Raw genomic sequence first — 11,971 nt, 5'->3', positions numbered from 1 at the left:
TTTCATTATGTCCAATCTGATCTAGGTTGGATGGAGTCTTTTTCCCATTATGTATATGAGATCCAAACTCAAACTGATGGGAAGTTCATATTGTGACATGAGCCATGGATCCAAACCTTTGGGTATGGATTAGGTCTAGATAGGACCCACTTTCTGCTCTAGATGCCACACAAGGTAGCAGGATTTTTATTTGCTTCAGTGGTGACCGGATCCCAGCCTGTGGCCTATTTATCCCCTCAGGCATATGCTTCACTACAGTCCATGCCCGGTTAGATCCAACCACACAAAGACCTCTCTCCCTTGCTCTCCTCCCACTTCTTCTTCCAAGAGATACACAAAATAGATCAGACATGAGTGACCGAAAACCAGAAGCCACCAAAGTGGCTTCTCAAGGCCCCAGTGTCTCCCTCCCCTATGCCGTCACCCCACGGCTACGCCGTAACAAAAGGTTTGCCTTCGCCTGCGCCATGCTCGCCTCCATGACCTCCATCCTCTTAGGCTACGGTGAGGCTCATGCCTTCTTTCTTTTTTTTTTTTTCCCAAAAAGGATCAAAGAAAATTTTAAAACCTTTTTAAAGTTCAGAAGAGAGTATTTCTCTTCCCTTTACAGTTTTACTACAATATTTTTCTTAAAGAAGATTTTTTTTTAGATAATTTTCTTAGAATAGTTCATGAATTATTTTTGTCAAAGATTAAAATTGTTCAATAGTCCGTAATATCTTTCAGTTAAGCTTCGCTCATTACGTAGAAAATCAGCTTAACGCCGGCTCAAATTCGAGTCAAGTTCAACTACAGATCAAGCTCAGTTCTTATAAGATTTAAACTGAGTTTTTTTATTTAAAAAATTAAATATTATAATATTCGTGCTTGATTTATGATCAGGCTGGCTAACAATTTGTCTGAGTTCAGCTATTTATTATTATTATTATCATCATTAATAGGCTAAGTCTAAACTTATCTCCTACCGTTGATGGATGGCTTTGGTTATTTTCTTTTCTTTTATAATTTTATTAATTGTTAGGAATAATTATTATAAAAATAATTGATGATATATCACAGATATTGGAGTGATGAGTGGCGCTGCGATATTCATCAAAGACGACCTTCACGTGAGTGACACTCAGATAGAGATCCTCCTCGGCATCCTCAACCTATATTCCCTCGTCGGCTCCCTCGCCGCCGGCCGGACCTCCGACTGGATCGGCCGCCGCTACACCATCGTCTTCGCTGCCGTCATCTTTTTCATTGGCGCAATCATGATGGGCCTCGCCCCTAACTACGCCTTCCTGATGGTCGGCCGCTTCGTCGCCGGCGTCGGCGTCGGCTACGCCCTCATGATCGCCCCCGTCTACACCGCCGAGGTCGCCCCCGCCTCCTCCCGCGGCTTCCTCACCTCCTTCCCGGAGGTGTTCATCAACTCCGGCATCCTCCTCGGCTACGTGTCCAACTTCGCCTTCGCCAGGCTCCCGCAGCACCTGAACTGGCGCCTCATGCTCGGCGTCGGCGCCATCCCCTCCGTCTTCCTCGGCGTCGGCGTCCTTGCCATGCCGGAGTCCCCCCGGTGGCTCGTCATGCAGGGCCAGATCGGCGCGGCCAAGGAGGTCCTCGCCAAGACCTCCGAAACCCCGGAAGAAGCCGAGGAACGCCTCCTCGACATCAAGAACGTCGCCGGCATCCCCGCTGACTGCAACGACGACGTGGTAGCGGTCCAGAAGCAGAGCCACGGCGAGGGAGTGTGGAAGGAGCTCTTCCTGAGGCCAACGCCATCGGTCCGTCGTGTCTTGTTATCAGCGATCGGAATCCACTTCTTCCAGCAGGCCTCCGGTATCGACTCTGTGGTGCTCTACAGCCCCCGAGTTTTCAAGAAAGCCGGAATTGAGAACAATAACAAGCTGCTCGGCACGACGGTGGCGGTCGGATTCACCAAAACTTTGTTCATCCTGGTGGCAACCTTCATGTTAGACCGCGTTGGCCGGCGACCTTTGTTGTTGAGCAGCACTGGAGGAATGATAGTGTCCCTGGCCAGCCTTGGGTTCGGGCTCACCGTCATCGATCACCACCCACATGGGCAGCTGCCGTGGGCTATTGGGCTCAGTATCGCATCCATATTGGCCTATGTCGCCTTCTTTTCAATCGGTCTGGGGCCGATAACTTGGGTCTATAGCTCAGAGATCTTCCCATTGAGGCTAAGAGCACAGGGGGCGAGTGTAGGGGTGGTGGTGAACCGGGTGACAAGTGGTGTGATCACGATGACCTTTATATCACTCTACAAAGCCATTACTATCGGCGGGAGCTTCTTCTTGTATGCCGGAGTCGCGGCGGTGGCATGGGTGTTCTTCTTTACTTACTTGAAGGAGACCAGAGGGAAGACTCTGGAGGAGATGGAGAATCTGTTTGGAAAGAAAACAGAAGAGAAGAAGGATGGAGAAGTTCAGATGACCGGGGGAGGGAGTAATGGGAAAGATTGATTACTTCATGGTGTTTTCTGTAAGATTATTACGCTGGTAGAAGCTTGGCCACGAGATGCGGAGGGGTTTAGGTGGGAAGATTCTCTAACGTGCCCCACGAGGCACTAGGACGGCCAACCGGTGCTTTGGGGTTGACGTGGAATACCAAAACGTTTTCTTTTTACTTTAAGGGAAAGTAAGAAAGTTGCATAAGTATTGGAAGTCTTGTTCGGCGGATCTGTCATGGATGTCGTGTTCCAAGTCCATTTGATTCGAAGGAGTTAAATAAAAGGTCGGATAAGAAGATTTCGCCGTCAACCAAGCAAAAACGCGAGTACTGTTGTGTTTATGTTTTTTTGTTTTTTTTTTTTTCTGTAGAATGTTTATGGATCTTTTGTGAGTGGAAGTGGCTTTCTTAGAAATTTCAAAAGCTTAGCCAGCCAACTTATTTTATGGTGTTTAGGTTGTCTTTCCTCTATTTATCTTTTCTTGGATTTATATTATTAAAATATTTATCAAGAAGCGAAAAATATGAGAGAAAAAGAAAAAAAAAATTATATTTCCATTCCATCATATTGGGTATATCTTTAGATTATATGTAGTAAAAAGATTTTATATTTCCATTCCATCATATTGGGTATATCTTAAGATTATATGTAGTAGTATATAGACTCTATATATGGAAAAAATTTGTTGATACGAGAATTCATTTGGTGTCGGAATGTTAGAGTCGATGGCAAGGCTGGCCTCCTGGGGCGTGATCTGTACAAAAATCTTAACCGAAGATGGATTTGGTGAGGACTCTCCGGCATTCAAGTCAGAACTCTTGTTCAATAAAAGGAGGAGTGTGAGAGGCAGAATAATGGTGTATCTTTTCGGGGATCCTCTTTGAATCTTTTTTATAGTGGAGAGTTGGAGCTTCAATTGGCAAGTAGTTGGCACGATCCCACATGATCAGGATGTGAATCGTGGGGCATGAGATTGTCGCTCGAGATTTTCAGGATGTGGTAGTTGTGGTTGTCTTATCAGTCCAGCGACAGTTGTTGCCTGATGGATGTTGTATTTTGAATAAAATTGCCAACTGAAGGTTGTCAAGATGAGGATTGGTCGGCGATGACTAGCGACCGGTTGTCCCGTACTGTCGTCAGGATTTGTTCAATGACACATAATTGGTCAGCCAATGAGGGGTCGTCGGTGGTAATGTGCAGGGATCGCCGATTAGCCATCGACGGACTCTCATCTGCTCAGAAAGTAAAGTACCAATCAGGTAGTCGCAGAAGACTAGCTCAATGAAAGTTGTAGTCGACCTTAAGTCGGTGAAGGTCTTAATTGACGGGCCCACCAAGTGCGGACATCTTGGGTCCAGGCCTTTTCATTTAATCAGTCCCAGCAGAATTTGTCCCAACACATGCCTCCATACTCTCAAATCCGACTTTAGTTGGGTGAAGGGAGTACATCTGTCTTTCTTAGACCGAGGATGTGAAAAGATCCTTCAATTGATGGAATGTGCATGATTTTTAGAGCAGAAGTGAGGCGGCACGACTTGAGTCATCATGGCAGAATTAAACAGATATCATTTCAACATCTCTTTTTTGAATTATGACATCGATTTGCGTAACTGGCGGCATGGTCAACCGAATGGAGAGATGCCACATATGCCATGTGAAGCAAAATTTGAGTGCAGGGGTAAAATGGTAATTTTAAAATTTTTTCAAAATTATTATTTTATAGTGAAAATTATTAATTAATCTAATTAATTAACATGTGTTTATCCTATACTAGGATCTAAATATAATATACAGCATGCATGGATTTAAATTTGAAATTCAAATTTGAACAGTAAACAATTTACTATTCTATGTTCAGAATATAATACCTTTGTGCAGATAGTTGATCGCTGTAATCTGATCACCGTCGGGAGGATCTGATCATCGCAACGCAGCCACACAGTATGTCTGGTCTCTGTGGATCATCCACACGAAGCTTCCGATCTGATCGGCTCCTCACGAGTGCTAGCTCGTTGTGGAGCTCTTTCGACGGCCGATGCTGATCGAACTCCTTCGATCGATGTCTGTCGATTCTTTGGATGTTCTGGATCGTCAGCAGATGTGCTTGAGAGGATGTTAAAGATCTTCCTAAAATTTGATGGGCTCACGACACTCGTAGCTCACCTTCTCACTTCCCGAACCCCAGGCTGAAACCCTAGGGAACTCACTGAAAACCCTGCGCCCACTTTTCTTTCTTTTCTTTCTTTTTCTCTCGAAAGGTTTTGGACCTTCACCTCACGCACAAGGCTTCCTCATGCCCCAGGCTTTCTCTCCCAAAAGTTCTACGCACGCCCCATCCTTCTCTTTTTAAAACAACGTAGAACGTGTCTTATCCGCATGAGAGGATAAAGATAAGTGGTTGCACATTTGAATTCAAATCAAATTTGAATTCAAATGCAAACCAACTCATCCTTATCCACTTGGGCATGAGAAGAGAAGGGGCATGGCTTCATTTGTGCATGGATAGTTTATACGAGAAACACTTTCTCGTGTAGAACATAGGGTGCTAAAGAGGATAAGGACATGGCGCATGGATTGGTTGCTCATTCAAATTCAAAGTTTCTTTTGAATTTGAATGGCCAACCAACCATCCTTATCCACCTATATGGTGCACAAATGTGGGGCGTGGGAAGGGCTTTGCGTGAGAGAAAATTCACGAGAAGTTGCTTCTCGTGAATTCAAATGGGTGCTGAGATATGAGGTGGCGCAGAGATTTGAATTCAAATGGTGGTTTAATCTTAATTGAACCAACCTAATCAAAATAGGTTAAGCACAATTAGACTAAATTAAATCTAACTTAATTAAGCTTAATTAGACTCAATAAAATTCTAATCAAATTAGAAATTGACTAAGCCTAACCCCTGATCAAATCAGGGACCAAACCATCTCGATGATTAGGTCAACTATTAACCTAATCGAGTCAAACCCAACTGAATCCAATTTAATTGGACTTGATCCAAAAATAATTACTCAATCAAATTGAGTTAATTAGCAATCAAATCACTAATTAAATCTCTCATAAATACTGAATCCAAATCTGATGGGCAATCGGGCATCAAAATTCATCGATATGAAACCCTGATCGAAAAGTTCCAAACCAGTGGAACTCTTAACCCCGGTACCCAAAATGTTTGGAACTCGTGATCAGAGAATCTTGATTCTCGATCACAGAATCCCAGATACATAGGACTCTTTACCAGCCATCAGATCAGATAGGAACCTCTAATGTGTGTGACCCCGCAGGTTCGAACCTAAGCCTGTAGCACAGGAACCAATTCCTGTACTAATCGAAGTGACCATCTAGCAATGGTACCCGACATCCAGATAGGTCGAATAGTCGTAATCACAATACTCAAAATCTACGTGAATATGGTTACTGTATAATTCATCCCTTTTGACCCCTGTGTTTAGGATGACTCAGGGTTAAACTGTCAACCCTGATTAGATCATCCGAGTCGTGCTCAACTCAATCAGTCCTATGACTCCTCACTAGGACTACCCTGACCAAGATTTTGCTAAATTGAAAAATGACTGTACACAGCTCCTAAATTGGAGTGGTCAATCTCATCTTGATACACGCACCGACAAGTCAAGTACTTGACTACACCCAGCAGCCTTCCATCACTGAATTAGAAATTCAGGTAGTCCAGTACCTAAGTGCAGTGAGTTGCTTGCAAGTCATTGTGGCGGTCTCAGGTCGGAGGGATATTTATACCATATCCCATCGGAGCAAATCTTGACAGTAGAGATAGCTCTGGAGTCGGTCACGTTCAATGCAGATGTACCCTTACATCTCACCTGTATGCCATACCAGTGTCTCCACACTCCTTGGTTAAGAGGACAACCAACCTATATGACACACAACGACCTATGCTTGATAAACATTGTTGTCCTTGGTAACAACGTATCATTTGGTCGCGAACAGGTTTAAGGACTAAACGATAAATCCTCCTTTGTCGAGTCTAAATAGTCCTAAAGATTTCATCACAACACAGGAGTTCATTAGAAGATGAAACAATTTGTGATAAAAAATATCAAAATAATTTTTATTTATTTATAATTTATATACTAATACAAAAGGAGCACAACCGTCAACAGGCTGACGATTGGCTTTGGGATACTATTCTCAACAATCTTCCACTTGGTCTAAAGCCAATTGGTGCAGTATCTAATACCCATCTTCGACTTGAAGTCGTCAAACTCTTTCACCGCAATGGCTTTAGTGAATGGGTCGGCCAGATTCTCCTTCCCATCGATCTTCTGAAGGTCGACGTCACCTCGATCCACGATTTTCTAGATGAGATGGTAGCGGCGCAGAATATGCTTCGTCCGTTGGTGTGCCTTTGGTTCCTTCGCCTGAGCAATGGCTCCAGAGCTGTCACAGTAGAGCAGAACTGGACCAACAAGGGAGGGTGCTACTCCGAGCTCGGTGATAAATTTTTTCAACCACACCACTTCTTTGGCAGCATCTGATGCAGCGACATATTCTGCCTCGCAAACTGAATCAGCCACAGTGTGCTGCTTGGAACTTTTCTAGCAGACAGCCCCACCATTAAGGGTAAAAGTAAATCCCAACACACTCTTGCTGTCATCGTGATCAAACTGAAAACTAGAGTCTGTAAACCCTATAAGTCTCAAGTTCGATTCACCATAAACAAGCCACTGGTCCTGAGTATTTCTTAAATACTTTAGGATGGTTTTAACAACCTTCCAGTGATTCTCTCCTGGATCAGATTGGTATCTACTCACTACCCCTAGTGAGTATGCCATATCTGGTCGTGTACATGTCATGGCGTACATGATAGATCCCACTGTCGAAGCATATGGAATTCTATCTGTTGGTGCAAAAATCTGCTTGCGCCGGAGAAGCTGGAGTCGGGGAAGCCACGGTCGCCGCCGGGACCTGCAAGGGAAGTCTAAACCGGAGGTGGGGTTGCTCCGACAAGACCCTCCGACGCTCAAGTCAGTTCTCTGCCTCAACAAGAATGGAGTGCTCGAACGGAGAATTTAGTAGAGTTTTGAGATAAGAAAATGAGCTTAAAGAATAACGTATCTGGGTCCCCCTTTTATAGGCGGAGGAGGCAACGGATTGATGGCGATGTTTGTAACCGTCTGGTAGTGGGCCGCCCGTGGTCAGGGGAATTGATTGCAAAGGATAGTGGAGTAGACGCGTGGCCATCACCGTGGCTCGCCACGTGGAATCTGTTACGAGGGGTGGAGCAGCGTCTGTTGTCGTGACTCGCCAGTGGATGGGAGAATCGCATGGAATCCATCGCAGGAGGTGGGTATTTTATACCCAACACCAGTCCCCCTACTTCCGAGTTTGAATTTCAAGCGAAGGAAGTACAGAGAGAAAGATGGGTACAGCCGGAACCGTCCCTTCGAATCCTGCGGACTGCCGCCTCCAGATATTTTAGCATTAAATGAGCGCGTGTCGGAGTCTTTTCGAATTGGAGCGGTACGAGGGGACGCTTCAAAAATCCCGCAGGTACACTGGCCTAGGTACGGCGCAATTATGGCCCTGCCAACCGTCAGCCGCTTTTAGCCGTCTGCCAGGGGGAGTGGGACACGTGTCGGATATGGACTGGCCAGGGGGATTCGCGATCATTATGGCGCCGGATCCCAGTGTCTATTTAAACCCGTCCTCCCCCCTTCAGGCGTCCTACTCCATTTCTGAGTTTTCGCTGGTGTCTGTCTTCTCTTCGAGAGCCTTGCTCTAGTGAACGTCTTCTCGAGCCATAGGCGCCTCCGTTTCTCGTCCCCCAGGTCCCTCAGAGCAACATAGGTTAGTGCCAACCTTCTTCTCTCCGCCTAGGGGCTTCTCCTCTCTTCATTACTTTTGTACCTCCCTTTGAGTTAGCCTTCGGCGTCTCGTTCCCCTTTCGGTCTATCTTTTTAGGGTCCCTTAGGCTCTCCCTCTGAAACTGTTCAAAATATCCTCTGACTTTTCTGCTCCCGGCAGTTCCGAGAGTTCCTCTGCTTCAAACCCCCAGGTCCCTGTCTCTGTGGACGAGCCCGCGTCCGGGGCTGGGTCTCGCCCGATTTTCGCACCGGGCGCAATTCCATGCTCGTCGACTCCGAATGAACTCCTTCTGATAAGGGTTCGGTATGGGGTTCCTCCGGAGTACGACCTGGAGCTATCTGGCCCCTCTGACCGGGCCAGCGCTCCTCCACCCGATCGCTTCTGTTTGTATCAGGAGGCATTCCGTGCCGGACTCCGGCTTCCGCTTCCTGTCTTTGTTGCTGCCTTCTTCCGCATTTTGGACATTTCCCTCGCCTCCGTGGCCTCGAATTCCTTTAGGTTCTTGATAGGATTTCTCTCTCTCTGCCACATAGCCGAGGTCCAGCCGTCCCTCTCCTTGTTCAGGTATTTTTACACTTTCAAACGCCATCTTTCAGCGAAGGACTGGTGGTACTTCTCCCCCCAGTTTGGTAAGAAGGGGTTGCTGAAGGGCGCCCCTTCTTCGATTCACAATTGGAAGGAAAAATTTCTCTTTGTCTACTGCCCGACCCTGAAACTGGGCCTGCCCCCTTGGGGGTCCCTGAGGGATTCCGTCCGCTGGGCTCCCAGCCTGGAAGAGAACGACCTCCAGGCCGCCCAGAGGCTTCTAAGTTATCCCGCTCCTTCCCTTCCTAATCTTCTGAAGGAGCAGCTTCTTTTCAACATCGGCCTGAGCCCTCAGGATCCAGCAAGTATTTATCTTTTCTTTTCTTGCCTTCTTCTTCTTCTCTTTATTTTTTTCTTCCCGCTCTTTTCTTCCTCTTTCTTTCTCTCTTCTTTTCTCTTCTCTCTCTTCTTTTTTTTTTTTTTGACTCTGGACTGATCGGTGTCGCTTCTTCTTTCTTTTTTCTCTTTTTTTTTTTTTTTTTTAGCAATGGACGTCGAAGCCACGCGGATGCTTGCCAAGGGCATGAGAGCTCAGAAGAGGAAGGGTGCGACGGCCTCTGGATCGACGAAGAGGGCCAGGGCGGAGGAGACGAGCTTGGCTGCGCCCGTCCAGGCGACCCCGGCCATCGACATTCCTTCGGATGCCGAGCCAGCGGCCCCCCGGGCCTCCTCAAGGAGCCCGCCGACTGGGGCCCCCGTTCCGGGGGCTCACCCCACGGAGGCGCCCACCGCGGGGAGGAGGAGGAAATCGGTGGCTCGCAGGGCGAGCAGCCACCGAGCTGCTGCAGACGAGTCCGTCTGCTCCGAGGGGGGATCAGAGAACCCCTTCAACGATAAGGACCTGATCAGGCGGCTGCTTGATGGCTGCATTCTGTCCGACGTCGTGGAGAGGATCGACCGCGCCGATCCCGAGCAGCGGGCTTGGGATTCTTTGGGGTCCTTCCTTGAGGTAAGCGGATGTTTATTTGCATGGTCACTCGGCCTTTGCTGTAATTCTCTATCCGTCCCTGCAGATTGGGCACCAGCTCTTCGCCTATGTCGAGGCGACGAGCCGCATGAGGAGGGACCTCCTTCAGGCGGAGGAGCGCTGCCAGGCCGAGGTTGTCCGCCTCCAAGCGAAGACAGCCGAAGTAGCCGCCCTCCAGGAGGCCCTGGAGAGAGAGAGGGGAGCCTGGGAAGAGGAGAGACAAGCCCGGGAGGAGGAGAGACGAATCTTGGAGGAGTCGACGAGGAAGGCGGAGGCCGAGGTCGCCCATTTGGCCGAGCAAACTCCGGTTCTGGTCTCGGAGGTCAGGGCCCTTGCGGTGGAGGAGTTCAAGGTCTCCGCGGAGATGAGGGAACTGAACGTCCAGTTCGGCCAGGAGGCGTTCACCAAGGGGTTCGAGCTCTGCCAAGAGAAGGTGGCCGGCAGATACCTGGACCTCGATCTCGGCTTTCTTGAGGAATCTGAAGACGAGGCCGGCCCTTCGTCCGCTGCCACCGCAGTCGCACACCCCGCGTCGAGTCCTCTACCTCCTACCCCTGAGGTCTGAGACCTCCGATCTTGTGCATTTATTTTGTCGCCATGTTTCCTTTCTGTTTGTCTTCAAAATTAATCAATAAAGTCAAATTTCTTGTTGTGGATGGCCTCTCCTTCCCTCTCCTCCTCCTTTCTACCTTTCTTCTTGTAATGAGCCGGTCTTTGACGCTTGCACCTTCCAATGGCAGTGCCCTGCTGAAGCACTCCCCTTGCCCCTGGGGGTCCCGCTGAAGTCAACCATCCAGCGGCTGAAAAAGGAGGTCCTCCACCTGACGAAGAAGTTGAAGAAGTCGGAGGGCGAGCTCCGCAAGTCGAGACAATGCCATTCCGAAGCCGCCGCTGAGGCCGCCCACTTTAGGAGTCTCCAAGTGAAGGCGATCATGGATTACAGCCGGAGGAAGGCGAACTTCACAAAGGAGCTTGAGGAATGTAAGAAGAGCGCCAGCGACCGGACTTGGGCTCAAGAAGCCAGGATCAGCGCCCTTAAGGTGGAGCTATCAGCTGCGAAGAGGAAGATCGGCCAGCTGGAAGGAAACTCATCCCGGCTCCTGGCACGGGTTGATGATGAACAGAAGTGGTCGCAGAAGGTCTCCGACCTCCAGAAGCAGCTTCAAGACGCTGAGATGAGCCACGACGTGCAGCGGGCCAGCTGGCGCCGGCAAGTGGAAGAGTACAAAGGGAGATTCCGGTAGGCGGCGGACGAGGTTGTTCGTCTCCAGAGGCAGCGGTTACTAGGGCGCAGCTTACTACCGCCCAAGATACCGAAGAGCTCCAAGCCCTGAGAGGCACTGTCGAAGGGATTTCTGTCTCCCTCGGGGAGAAGACAGCCGAGCTTCAACAAGTGAGCATCCAACTGGCACTTGAGCGGAGGGCCGTCGCGGACGCAGAGGCGGAGTCCGAAGTTCTGCGGAAGCGGCGTCGAGAAGCGGAGGCTGAGAGCCGATAACTTCGTCACGCGCTCCAGGATACGCTTGTCCACGTGTAGTACTGATATTGTCGTCGGTTGGACCTTTCTGGTCGTTTGGCTTGTTTGACGTAGATGTCGTCGTGGGGGGGGGCTCTTTCCTTTCATCCGACCTTGTTACGCGGCCGAGTTTCACCATCATTATTAACCCTTGCTGCAGAAGTGGCGGATGGAGCCCGGCTCCCGTAGGAGGCCGGGTGAAGTCTTCCTTGGTGGCGGAACCCGGCTCCCGTAGGAGTCCGGGTGAAGCCTTCCTTGGCATAGGAATCCGGCTCCCGTAGGAGTCCGGGTGAAGTCTTCCTTGGCGGCGGAACCCGACTCCCGTAGGAGTCCGGGTGAAGTCTTCCTTGGCGTAGGAACCCGGCTCCCATAGGAGTCCAGGTGAAGTCTTCCTTGGCGGTGGAACCCGGCTCCCGTAGGAGTCCGAGTGAAGTCTTCCTTGGCGTAGGAACCCGACTCCCGTAGGAGTCCAGGTGAAGCCTTTCTTGGCGGCGAAACCCAGCTCCCGTAGGAGTCCGGGTGAAGCCTTCCTTGGCATAGGAATCCGGCTCCCGTAGGAGTCCGGGTGAAGTCTTCCTTGACGGCGGAACCTGGCTCCCGTAGGAG

At 49.1% G+C, this 11,971-nt stretch overlaps 1 protein-coding gene across 1 annotated transcript; it reads left to right on the top strand.

Moving 5' to 3' along the window:
- Positions 1-248: 248 nt before the first annotated feature.
- Positions 249-2,900, top strand: LOC105035840 (putative polyol transporter 1). The gene is made up of 2 exons (XM_010911550.3): positions 249-504; positions 1,060-2,900. The coding sequence occupies exons 1-2, from the start codon at positions 351-353 to the stop codon at positions 2,466-2,468; spliced, it is 1,563 nt and encodes a 520-aa protein (XP_010909852.1). The 5' UTR covers positions 249-350; the 3' UTR covers positions 2,469-2,900.
- The last annotated feature ends 9,071 nt before the right edge of the window (positions 2,901-11,971 follow it).

Source organism: Elaeis guineensis, chromosome 13 (genome assembly GCF_000442705.2).
Source record: "Elaeis guineensis isolate ETL-2024a chromosome 13, EG11, whole genome shotgun sequence".
NCBI lineage: Eukaryota > Viridiplantae > Streptophyta > Magnoliopsida > Arecales > Arecaceae > Elaeis > Elaeis guineensis.
Note: the sequence above shows the minus strand (reverse complement) of the source record. Positions and strands in the feature narration are given on the sequence as shown.

Bases quoted from the DNA above. Each gene is read 5' to 3' on its own strand.
- LOC105035840 (XM_010911550.3), top strand. From the start codon at position 351: ATGAGTGACCGAAAACCAGAAGCCACCAAAGTGGCTTCTCAAGGCCCC. The intron at 505-1,059 runs GTGAGGCTCATG...GATATATCACAG, and splicing joins CTCCATCCTCTTAGGCTACG to ATATTGGAGTGATGAGTGGC.